Here is an 11773-nt window from a genome sequence, read left to right on the forward strand (position 1 = left end):
TCTCTCAAAACCTTTATTGTCAGCAAATAACAAAACTCTGGGAGCCCGGGGAGCGCACGGCGCTGGCGCCGCAGGGCCCGGCCTGGTGGGCAGCGCAAGCAGCGGGGCTGGGCATGCGTGCAGGGGACGGGGCGAGACCCAGGCGGCACCACTCTCCGCGGCGAGGAGCACACTTACAACAACTTATAAATAAACAACCACGACGAGAAACCTTGGGCTCGGGAAAGCAGGCGGGGGCCACACCGCCCAGCCGAGCCGCGAGCCCAATGCGCTCTGCCCCCGGACGTGGGGAGCAGCTGGGCCCCGCAGCAGAGCACGGGTGCAGGGATGGGGATGCCCTGGGGGTGCAAGGGTGGGGACACAGGGAGGTGCCAGCCCCTCGATTGCTGGAGCTGGGCATGCAGCTTGGGAAGACCAGAGCCCCTAGGGGACGTGGGTGTCACCAGCGATGGCATCCCTGAATGCTGCGGGATGCTACACAGCCACAAAGCTGCCTCCTGCGCTGAGGGGGGTGGATAGAGGGAGGGAGAGGAGGGCAGAGCGCATTGGGGACGAGCAGAGCCGCCTTCAACCTTTGCCTTTAAACACTGAAGCTTATATTAGAGACTATGATATATAACCCGGAGGGCAGGGCCGTCCTGCCCGCAGTAGAGACAGCAGAGAGAGCACAGCTCCGAGGCGAAGGGCCGCTCCAGCTACTTCTACGAGCGGGAGGTTAGTGCGGGGGCACCGAGCGGGCGGGCAGGGGGCTGCCCTACGGCTGGTTCTTCGCCTCGGGGTCTTTGTCGTAGATGTAGCTGCCCACGGCTCCGGTGTTGACACCTGCAAGGAGGGACACGCGTGGGGGTGAGGATACGGGTGGGATGCGTGTTGGTGTTCCCCCAGTCCTGCGTCCCCAGCACTCACCCTTCGGCCCAAAGAGGATCCCGTAGCAGGGCTTGTGGCAGTAGGGCTGTCCGTCGTGCTGTACCAGGCAAAGAGACAAACGCGTCACCCGTGGGGACACGCGGCTCGGGACGCGTGGAGCCGCTCTGCCCTCTCGTGGTGGCACAGCGCGGCTCGGCACGGCTCGGCTCGGCACGGGGCCCCTGCAGCATCGTGGGGGCCCGATGGGGCTGCCCTTACCTCGGCGTGGCCCCCGGGGGTCAGCGTCTTGCTGCAGCGCTCGCAGCGTAGGCAGGGCCGGTGCCAGTCCTTCCCCAGCGAGGTCACCTTCTCGGCTGCAGCGGGGACAAGCAGGGACGGTCACCCACACAGGTCACCAACACGCCGGGGGTGGCCAGAATGCCCCACAGGGACCTCACCTCCGTGTATACAGACCCCAGACCCCCCCTTCTAGACCCCCCCATGCCCCAGGGGTCCTGTGGACACCACACACCGCCCAGTGCCCGCTCGCAGACTTACCAAAGTAGACCCTCTTGCCGCAGCGCGGGCACATGTTGGGCTCCCCAGTGAAGGTGGTGACGCTGGAGGCTGGAAGACAAGGGGACACAAGTGTGGGACACCCCGGCTAGCACCCAGCTGAACACCCCTGTTGCCCATGCCCCCCACCCCTCACCTTTGCTGGGTCCCTTGGGCGGCGCGGCGTTCACCTTCCTCTCCTCCACCTTCGCCGGGTGCTCGATGGGCCCCGGGGCGGTCTGCCCCTCGATCTGCGGCTTCTCGTAGATGTAGGACCCAGCGCCACCGATGTTCACCCCTGTGCAGGGGGACAGAGAGGCTGCAGCGTCCCCAGAGCCAACCGGGGGTCTCCATCCTCCACCCGGCCCCGTCCCACCTCCCCTGGGCACCCCTGTTCCTGATGAGCCCCAGAGCCTCAGCCCCAGCTTGCTTTCTCCTGACCCAGGCTTTCTGCAGCTGTGTTTGGGATGGGAGAGTGACTCCACCTTCTGTTTGAACGGAAAATTGTCTCTTTTTTAATTAAAAAAATAAAAGAGAGAGACAGCTGTCAGGATTGACTGCTGTCAGGATTGATCCCTCCCTCTCCTATCCCTTTTCACAGTTTCTGCAGGTTTGGGACCGCTTCAGCCCACACCAGCCCGACTCCTGGGGCTTTTTAGGGCCGTGGGGATGGGAGCAGACGAGGCTGGGGGGAGCAGCCCCCCCAGCATCCCCGAGCAGAGCCCAGACGTACCTTTGGGGCCAAACAGCGTTGCGTAGCAGGGCTTGTGGCAGAAGGGCTTCCCGTCATGCTGGGGAGAGAGGGGTGTTAGGGTGCTGGGTGGTGATCACCAGCTGAGCACCGATCCAGCTGATCACCAGCTCCATCCCACCCCCTGCCCGGCCCCGGGACATCTCCACACACCCTGGCAAGGCCAGGAGAGGGCTTCTGCTCAGCTTCACCTCCAGCCTCGCCGCTGTGCCCCTCGCTTGGCCCGAGATCAGAGGCCTCATGTGGGCACCGGTCCCAGCCCCGCTGCCATCAGCCCCGCTATCGGCCCCGCTATCGGCTGGGGCCGGCTATCAGAGGAAGGCACGAAGCGGGCGATAAGCACCAGGGCCCTTCTCCCATGCGCCCACGAGAGCCGCTGGCGGAGGGGAAAGGCTGGGGCTGCCAGGGCCCCAGATAACGTCGTGCAGCTCCAGCAGCGGCTTCTCACGGGCCACTGGAACAGAGGCCAAGAGAAAAGAAAGAGCGTTTGTCCCTCTGCACCACTGGACGCAGGCTTTCACAAGGCCCAGTGTCACAGCCCTGCTTTTTGTCCCATGCCCCTGCCCTCTGTCCCCTCCGCTGCAAAACAACCGTGCCTTGCCCAAACAAGCAGGGTGGCAGGGCTGGGTGAGAAGAATCTTCTCCAGCCGTCGGAGAGGGAGGTAACGGAGCAAAGTGAGCGCAGCCCCTTCATTCCCTTCCCCTCGCCCCTCCCAGTGCAGCTGTGCAGAGGGAGAGGGCTCGGAGCTGGGCAGGCCAGCGGGCAGCTGGCTGGGAGCAAGCAGCTGCTGGGCAAAAATATCGGCGTCCTCAGAGCACTCCGTGTCGGAAGGGAGGGTAAACATTTAGTCGGTCTCCCCGCGACACCTTCCCAACCTGGCCAAACAAGCTGGCTTTGGGGGGGAAAAAGCTGGGAAGGGCCAAATCCTGCTCTCGGCACAGTCACTGGGGGCTTGGCTGCCGTCCCCCCCGGAGCAGAATCCGGCCTTATATGGAGAAAAGGCAAATTCGTGGCCTTAACCCAACCCGAAACATGGACCCAGCCTCCCCTACAGGGCTGGGGGCTCACAGCCCCATTCGCTGCCCGTCCCCAGCCGGCACGGCTGTCCCTGCTGCCACCAGCTGCCCCTCAGCTGCGCCGCTAAGGAGCTGGTGACACTTTGGCATGACAGGCACCGTGCGAGATCCGGGGCACGGCGTGTCGCGGCGGGGAGCCACACGAGGCAAACACAGTTGCTCCGAGGGCTCAGCACCTGCCGTCACAGCACCATCATGCTCCCAGGCGCCGGTCCTCGCTGGGCACGGCGTTGGGCACCTTCCCCAAACTGGTTCCTGGGACTTCCCCCTCCCCGGGGCACTGGAGAGCCCAGGAGAGTCCATCAGTTCCCCCCTGGCGTGTTGGCACAGCCCCTGCTGCTTCAACTTCTCCAAATATTTACATTTTAAATGGATTCGGGGCTTTTTTAGCTCCATTAGTAGCTGCGCAGGGAATGCAAGCGGCTCCCCGGTTGGGGCGGCGGCTCCCCTTCCTCCATTCCTTCCTCCGGGGCCTGTGAGCGGAGATGCTCGCGGGTCTGGTGGGTGCCTGCACCACGGGCAAGGCCACACGGAGGCACAGCGAGCCCTGGGCCCCTCCGGCGCTGATTACATGCCAAGGGAAGTGCTTGTGGGCTGCAGGACGAGGGCAGGATGTTGGGTTTGGCCCCAACCCCATTGCTCCTGCCTCCCCGCTTCACCCCCCAGCAGCTCTTACCTCAGCGTGCCCGCCCGGGGTCAGGGTCTTGTTGCAGCGCTCGCACTTCAGGCAGAACTTGTGCCAGTCCTTGCCCAGGGAGGAGACCTTCTCGGCTGCGGGGAGACACGAGAGAGCGGGTGAGCGACTGCCTGGCACCTCTGCACAAACCCGGGCACGAGAGGGGCTGCGTTTGGTGCGGGGCTGCCCCACCGATGTGCTCGCACCCCCTTCCCTCGCCGTGCACGCTGGCCACTTCGCCGCAGGCCCAGCATCCCCGGGGTGACAGCTCTGTCGTGGCACAGCCGCCCTCCCCAGCACGCTGCTCCGGCAGCAGTAGCACGTTCCTTCCTACTCCCCGTGTCTATTTTTGCTGCCGCGTTACCCCGAGCGGCCCTGCTCCATTCAAATATTTGGAGTTGCCATGCCCACCCGGCCCCACCCAGCCCGTCGCGCCGGCCCCGCCGGCTCCTGCTCATTTTCATGCCTCGGCTGCCGTGCCTCCGGCTGGGAGGACGGGATGGCAGACAGCCCCTGGAGTCACCCAGGACGGATTTTGGCCCTGGAAGACACCCGTCTGTGGGTGCACGGGTGCGACGTGCGGATGGGTACCGGGCACGGTCCCTGCGCGCTGCGCGCCTGCGGAGCGACTGGCTGCAGGCACCAGAAACGGCTTCAAAGCATCCAGTTCGGGGAGGGAAAACGCTTTGCGACCGGTTCCACAAATGCACCTCCTCTGGCTATCCCTGCTGCACAGCTCCAGGGACCTCATCCCACATCCCCATCCGTACTCCTCTGCGGGCCCGGGGGACCACTGCGGTTTGTGGGACCCTTTCTCCACTCTGTGAATAGCACTCAGGCAGGCACCATGCACCTCCCCGAGCCCTGCTGCTCTCTGTATCTCCCCCCACAGCCCCCACCTCCTCCCCACCCCGCTCCAGGGGTCGGGGTGTCACCTTGCGCCCTCCCGCCCCTCGCACACACGCGCAGACAGCTGGAAAGCAGCACCATCCCATTAAAGCCTCTGTAAAACAAAGTCGTAAGGGCCAAATAAAATATTTAACGAGCAAATAAAAGTGCAACCGAAGCTCGGCCCTGCTCTGCAGGAACACCTCCTCCATGGTGGCCTGTTTTCCAGCACCTTTCCGCCCCAATAAAAAGGGCTTCAGCAAATGTCTCCAGCTTGCATCAGGTCAAGTTGGAGGCCAAGAGCTCCGTGGGCAGGTCCTGGCCTCAAGAGCCGCCCTCCTCCAAGGGCAAACAGCTGCGCCCAGGGCACGCCGCAGCACCAAGATAAGCCGAAATAACTGCCCTCAGCACCCCAAACATCAGCCCCGGTGCGAGGCAGGGCGGCGGGCAAGCCGCAGAGGTAAAGGCAGAGCACCCCAAGGGAAGCACGGGCTGTCTCCAAACGAAGCGTCTCCAAACCGTGACTGAGCAAGAGGAGCTTCTGCAGCGAGCAGGAGGCAGGAGCAGGCAGGCTTTGCGCAACCAAAATCCCCGGCGGGGTCAGCAGGCTTCTCACGCAGACAGAAATTTGCTGGAGCCCCGGGTTCGGCCGCACGCGGGTCACAAGGGGCGGCACACAAAGGAGATGCTTCCCTGCCCGCCTGGGGCTTTCTGCGTGCACAGCAGCAGCGGGGCCAGCACGAGCCCCGGGTATCCCCGCGTGGGCTCAGCAGGCTGCAGGGGCTGAACTGAGTTTGGCCTCGCGGTGACAGTGACCGGACAAATGCCCTGGTGGCACGTGGGTCACGTGCGAGACCACACTGCTGGGCTGAACCCGGTGCAGGAGAGGGCGGTGGGATGCACTGCTGCTGCCCCTTCCTCCCCGGCACACAGGGCAGCCTCCCCTGGGAGGGAAATGGAGCGTGACCGGCTGAAAGCCGAGCCAGAGGCTTGGGGCCAAAGAGCCGCTCGGCTTTGTCACAGTGGCTGCACAGCCAGGCCATTTCGGCTGCGTCACCTCCGCCCCGTCGCACCCCCAGTGCAAAGCAAGGAGCCGCAGGGGGAAACTCCCAGCAGTGTTTTGCAGAGGCCGTGGCACTTACAGCTGGCCATGGCTCACGCGACCTCCTTCCTGCCCCTGGGAGATGAGATTCACCCCCGGGAACATCTCAGGCAGCTGTAAAACCCTGCTGCTCCCCAGACCTCGCAGGCACCTGCAGCCCCTGGCAGGGGATGGGGCAGGAGGGACGAGGTGGCTCGGTGCATTGTCCTGCTCCTGGCACATGGGGACATCCCGGGAGCCACTGGGGCCACCCCTTGTCCTCGTGTAGAAATGCCGAGCCCCCTGTCAGGCTGCCCAGAGGTTGGTCAGATGTCCCCTGGCCGCAAACAAAGGCTCCCAGGGGACAGGGAGCAGAGCCAGGCGCTCAGACCCCGCTCAGCCGGGGCGGCTTTCGGGCTGCATTGTTCACCCCGGGCAGAGGAAACAGCTTGGAGCCAGCCCAGCCCATTTCCAGGGCAGCGGCGTCCCGTTTGTGTTTGCGCTGCCCCATAAATCACTGCGGAGAGAAAGCTCCAGCGGCCAGATTTCCTGTCACCCAGCCACGGCTGCTCCGCGGTTGCATCAGCTCCGGTGACGACGCCTCCAGCCTCATCCCCTGCCACGGCGGCGACCCCCGGGACCCCCCACCATGGGCTTTGAGGTGCCCGGCTGCAGGACGCCGGCCCCTCACCGCGCCCCGTGGCATGGCACACTGCTGCGGCACGGCTCCGTGCCCACGCGGGGAACGGAGGGAACCTGGGCGCCCGCTGCCCCCCGCTATCCACATCCCAGGCACCCCCCGGGATTTGGGAGGGCTGCAGGACCGGCGCTCTGTCTGCCGGTTATCAGCCCCGCCGTGGGCGGGCGCCGGCAGGCTGAGCCCGCTGGCAGCGGGACTCGCGGCGAGGGTGGGAACCTGGCTGCCTCCGGCGCCTTCGCGCTCACCAGGCAGAGCCGCTGCCTCTGCTCCTGGGAGCCAGCCCGCGGCCTTCCCTCCCCTCCCTTGCCACTGGGATTTTCCAGCTGGCTTCCCCGGGGACGCCCGGACGCGCGGCGGCACATCCTATCCCACCCCGGAGCCGAGGCAGATGGAGCAAGGATTGGGATGGGGCTGCTCCCCGGGCTGCTGGGGGAGCTCCACCCCGAGACACCGCGGCTCATCCCTTAATTACCCGCCGTGCCCGGGCAAGGCAGCCGGCGTGGGCGAGCGGCGAGCAGAGCACGCATCTTTTCGGGATGGGAACGGGGAAGGAGCGTCCCTCCTCCCCGCGGGGGGCCGGGTGCCGAGCCCTCGCCCAGGCTTTTCCACGGGCTGACATCAGCTCTGCCTCGCCATGAAGGTGGCGGGGTGTGTTCCAACGAGTGGGGCCTGTCCATCCCATCGCCTCCCTGCGCGGACAAAGCCCAGCTCAGCCACAGAGATGCCAAATCCCCGCGGGGACCCAGCGACAGGCATCCCTGGAGGAGAGAGGGATGCCATCATGCTGTCAGACCGACTGCAGATGCGCTTCAAAGCGGTCGCAGGCACAAAGGAAAATTGAAAAAAAAAAAAAGAGAGATAAGAGCCGGTGCCGGGAGGGCACCGGCAGTGCTCCTGTAGGCACATTCCCCTGGGTCACCGGGATACACAACCAGGCACCACCGTGCAGCCGAGCTGCAGCCCCTAGGGATGCTCCTCGCTGCTCCTTTCCTCCAGCCAGGGCCAAGCCCCAGAAATCAGCTGCTTTCCTGCTACAGCGGAGCCCCGCCACGCAGGGACCCCCGCAGGGAGCAGGGCAGCCACACGGCCCTGGCGCAGCACAGCTGGGACAAGAGCGGCCGCTGCAGCAGCGTGCCAAACGTGGCTGCTCCCCTGTGAGGCCATTTCCTTCTGCCCCGGGGGTGGAGGCAGCGAGCGGCAGGGGCGGCTGGAGCTCTCTCTGAGCCACGGATACGCGCTGCCTGCGGGAGCTCCAACAACCTCCTGGCACCCATACCCCGAGTCCCTGAGCTTGTGGCTCCCAGGGGACGCGACTGGATAGAAAGCACCTTCTGCCTTTGTCTGCCTTCTGCCAGCCTCGCTCCTTCTGCTCGGGGCCCTGCGTCACCACGAAATGGTGAATAACAGGCAGAGCGCACAGGGTGAGCCCGGGCAGGCACACAGGCACAACCTCTCCCGGGTAACTGCTGGTCCAGAGCACCGCGTGCCTCCCGTGCGCTGATACGATCTGTGACGGGCAGCGCTGGGAGGATGAGAGAGTTTCCTGGCCCGTGTCTGGCTCCGAGGCCTTGGGGCGATGCAGGAGCAGCTGTGCCCGTGCCATGCCCACAGCCCCACGGCTCTGCTCTGCGTGGGCACAGCTCGGTGCTGCCGTTCCCCCTGTGCAGATTTTCCTCTCTGGACTCAGGCAGAGGCTGCGTGCACCTGGCTGCTCCTGTCTGCCAGCGGCTCCTCATCCCTTCCCATGGCAGGCTGCACACCCAGCCTCTCCTCGAGCCTCTCGCTTCCCTGTCCCGCTGGTGCCCCAGGGGCTGGGGCCAGGCCTGCGGCAACACAGCATTAACACAGGTGGCAGGGGATGCTCGGCACCTCCCTGCGAGCTGCAGCACCGGAGCTGCCCCGCAGCACGCCCCAGGACCTGTCCCCCAACCTCCCTGCTCCGTGGCATGGGCACTGCCACCCCACCGCAGCTGGAAGCGGCACCACGGCACACGCCCTGCTCTCTCTATTTGATCGTAATGTTACAGAGACAGATTTTCCATTACCTCTCGCTTGGGCGTTCCTGCTCCGCCTTTCCTCTCCTTTCCTTCCCCCTCCCCGGCCCTGCCACCTCTCCCCATCCGCGGGCTGCTACCGGGGACCATGAGGGTGGATGGAGCACGGGGAGCTCGCACCGAGCACGAGCTGACCCGGTCCCCATCTTCCATGCTAGAGGTGCAGCACAGAAGCTCGGGTCACCCCCACCAGCCTGCCCAGGACAGGGACACGTCCACAGCTCCGCCAGCTCCGCACCACGCGGTAGCCGTGCATTTACCGTGCGCGAGAGCCAAGGGGCAGGGACCTCGCTCCCGCCCTCCCTCCCAGGGTTCATTCCTACAGCTCGCGCCGTTTCCCTGCGGGAACGGCTCACGCTCATCAGCCCGTCCTTCAGCTCCCCACAGCCCCATCCTGCCCCCGGCAGGGCCCTGCGCTGGGAGCCAGGAGCCGCAGCGCCCTCCGTTCACGTTGTGCGCGCTCCCTGCGGGAGGCTGTGCCGCGCTCGGAGGGCGGCCCCTTTGTTAGGAGCCGGGTGGAAATAAAGCCCTCCTGCCGCTGCTGGCTGCCCACTGGAACGAGCAGCGCCTGGCCCAAGGACGGCGGTTACTTATTAATTGCGGGGTGGCTTCTGCAGCTTGGATTTCTGCTCGGGCTCAGCGGGGTGAGCACCCCGGCACGCCGTAGCCATGCCTCCGAGCCACGAGGCTGGCAGCGGCGGTGAGCCCCTCCGAGCAAGGCTGGCTCGCACCCACACCCACGTGCCCGTGTTGTCCCCGGGGCTTTCGGGTGCCTCGCGCTCGGGAATCGCCGCGCGGGAACACAGGAAGCTTCCCGCGCTGCCGTCCCGACCATCCCTGGGAAAAGGGCAGGAAGGGAGGCGGAAAGGCTCGGTCACGGCTCCCAGCCCGCGCAGCCGGGGGACCCTGCAAAACTCATTTAAGGCTGGTAGCACAAAAGGGAGCTCAGGAAACCTGCAGCACTTTGGCTCCAGGATACACCAGTCCCTCCGGCACCTGCCAGCGTGGGAGCAGCAAGTGGCCGCCGCATGCGTACGGGGCCGGCCCCAAAAGGGGAAAGGTTGGCCGAGCAGCCCAGTCCTACTGGAAACAGCGGCGAGCAGATCTGAACGCGCTTAAAAAAAATAGAAAAAAAGCCAGCAAACTATTTTTATATTTCCCTATGCTTTTTAAAGAATAAAAGCTCATTCTGCAGCTCAGGAAACGCCCACATCCTTCTGACTACAGGGAGGAGTCTCCTGGATTTTTCCAGGGAGCTCGAAGCAACAGGCGGGCTGGAAATGAGTTTTCCACCGGTACCAATTACTGCTGGTTTGGTCAGCCGCTCAGCCAGCGGGCGGCATCCCGCAGGACGACTGCGCAGGGCCAGAGCGGGACGCGGTGGCATTTCTCGCACGTGACCCCAGGCTACAATGCCAAGCATCCAAGAAGCCCGGGCTGCCAGCGTTCATTCAGCACCGTCGGGCCGGGCTCCTGGACAAGCGGGGCTTTATAAGAGGGGCTCCTTGCTCTGCCAGGGGCAGCCGAGGAGCACCCCAAAGCCCCGTGGCGGGATCCTACTGGGGGTAACCCCTGCCCGCTGCTGGCCTCGTCCCCTGCTCCATCTCATCCCAGCCCCCAAGACAGCTGGCACAGAGGTTTTGCTCACTTCCCATGCACTGAATAAACCCACACGGGTTTATTCTGTGGGAGCCTGGGCGGTTCCTCAAGGAAAAGCCGAAGACGTCAGCGGGGACACGCTCCAGCCTATTTCAACACCGAGCGAGGAGAAGTTTTTTGGCCAGCTCCCTCTTTGACTCACTCCCCACGCTCTCCCACGGGGTGCTGGGGGGGACGGTGTCACCGCCCCATCGTGGCAGCGGCCACCTCCCTCCTGCCACCCTGGGTGTCCCCGAGGGGGACAGGACCGGGGGAGCCAACCAGGACCTGCACAGGGGTGTCCTGGCCATCTCCGGGGAGCTGCGGGAGGGAAGAGGGCGGCACACGCCCAGGGAGCAGCTCCGTGTCCCCCCGGCCATCGCCCTGGCGTGTCCCCTCCTGCATGGCCAGGCTGCCTCCGGCGGGGCAGGAGGAGCCGCTCTGACCCCGGGACGGCCGTGCCCAGCTGGCCGGACAGACGGGCTATTTTCTGCTTAAAAAGGAAAAGATTCACACGAGGCAGGACATCCCAGAGGCCGAGGCGTTCCCACCCCCACACAAATAGGTTTATTTAAAGGAGGAAGACAGCAAATTCCTATTTCTCTGTGTTTACTTGGAGATGGCTGGAAAGGAATGAAAGCTGCCGGTGCTTCAAACGCCCGGGCACCTCCAGCTCCCTTCGGGATTCCTCCACAACCAAACGTGCCGGGGGCCGGGCCCTGGTGCCCGGGAGGGCAAGGGGCAGGGAGGGGCACGGGCAGGTGGCACCCCCAAATCCCCCCCGCAGCAGAATGCCTAGCAGAGACCCCATTGCCCCCAGCCGGCCGCCACCCCACCCCGGGCACACCGAGGCAGAACCCCAAGCCCTGACCCTTTGGGGACACACCGGAGAACCCCAAAACGTGGGCTGGCTCACCCAGCCGGGGGGGCAAGGGGGAGCCGCACACCCGGCCCCGATGTCGCAGGGAGCAAATTGGCCGGGGTCGGGCGTGCCTGCACCTGCCACCTCCTGCTGCCCCGCACCGAGGGACCCCAGCACCTGGACCCGCCCCCCCCGGGCCCATTTTCCCCCCGGGCCACCCCCCAACCCTGCGGACACCGGGACGCCCCCCCGCAGCCCCCCCATGCGGAGCACCCGGGGGTGGGCGCACCCGGCGCGCCCAGGACCCCTGTCCCCAAGCTTCGCCACCTCCAACCCGGGGGGTGCCAGCAGCAACCCCCCAGCGCCACCCGCCCCAGGACCACCGGCAGCATCCCGCAGCTCGGCCGGGGGCGGCGGGGGGCGGCGGGGGGGGAGCCGGGCGGGGATGCGCCCCGGGCCGGGGGACCTGGGGATGCAGCGGGGACCCCCGGGGGGGCGCTCACCGAAATACACGGTCTTGTCGCACTTGGGGCACTTGGATGCCATGGCTGGGGAGCGGTGCGGAGCCGAGCCGAGCCGAGCCGTGCCGTGCCGAGCCGTGCCGTGCCGAGCCGTGCGCCCCGCTCCGCCCGGCCCCCGCCCATT

General features: G+C 65.8%; 1 protein-coding gene across 2 annotated transcripts; it reads right to left on the reverse strand.

The window, feature by feature from the left end:
* CRIP2 (cysteine rich protein 2) lies at positions 1 to 11773 on the reverse strand. 2 transcript variants are annotated; one of them, XM_035537954.1, is made up of 8 exons: positions 11632 to 11773; positions 3906 to 4000; positions 2135 to 2192; positions 1559 to 1699; positions 1405 to 1473; positions 1126 to 1220; positions 907 to 964; positions 1 to 822 (listed from the first exon to the last, which is right to left on the reverse strand). In XM_035537954.1, exons 1-8 carry the CDS (start codon positions 11672 to 11674, stop codon positions 755 to 757), a joined length of 627 nt encoding a protein of 208 aa, XP_035393847.1. In that variant the 5' UTR covers positions 11675 to 11773; the 3' UTR covers positions 1 to 754. The 2 variants fall into 2 exon arrangements, with proteins under 2 accessions (XP_035393847.1, XP_035393848.1); XM_035537955.2 differs by lacking the exon at positions 11632 to 11773 and adding an exon at positions 5936 to 5960.

This window comes from Cygnus atratus, chromosome 8 (genome assembly GCF_013377495.2).
Source record: "Cygnus atratus isolate AKBS03 ecotype Queensland, Australia chromosome 8, CAtr_DNAZoo_HiC_assembly, whole genome shotgun sequence".
Taxonomy (NCBI): domain Eukaryota; kingdom Metazoa; phylum Chordata; class Aves; order Anseriformes; family Anatidae; genus Cygnus; species Cygnus atratus.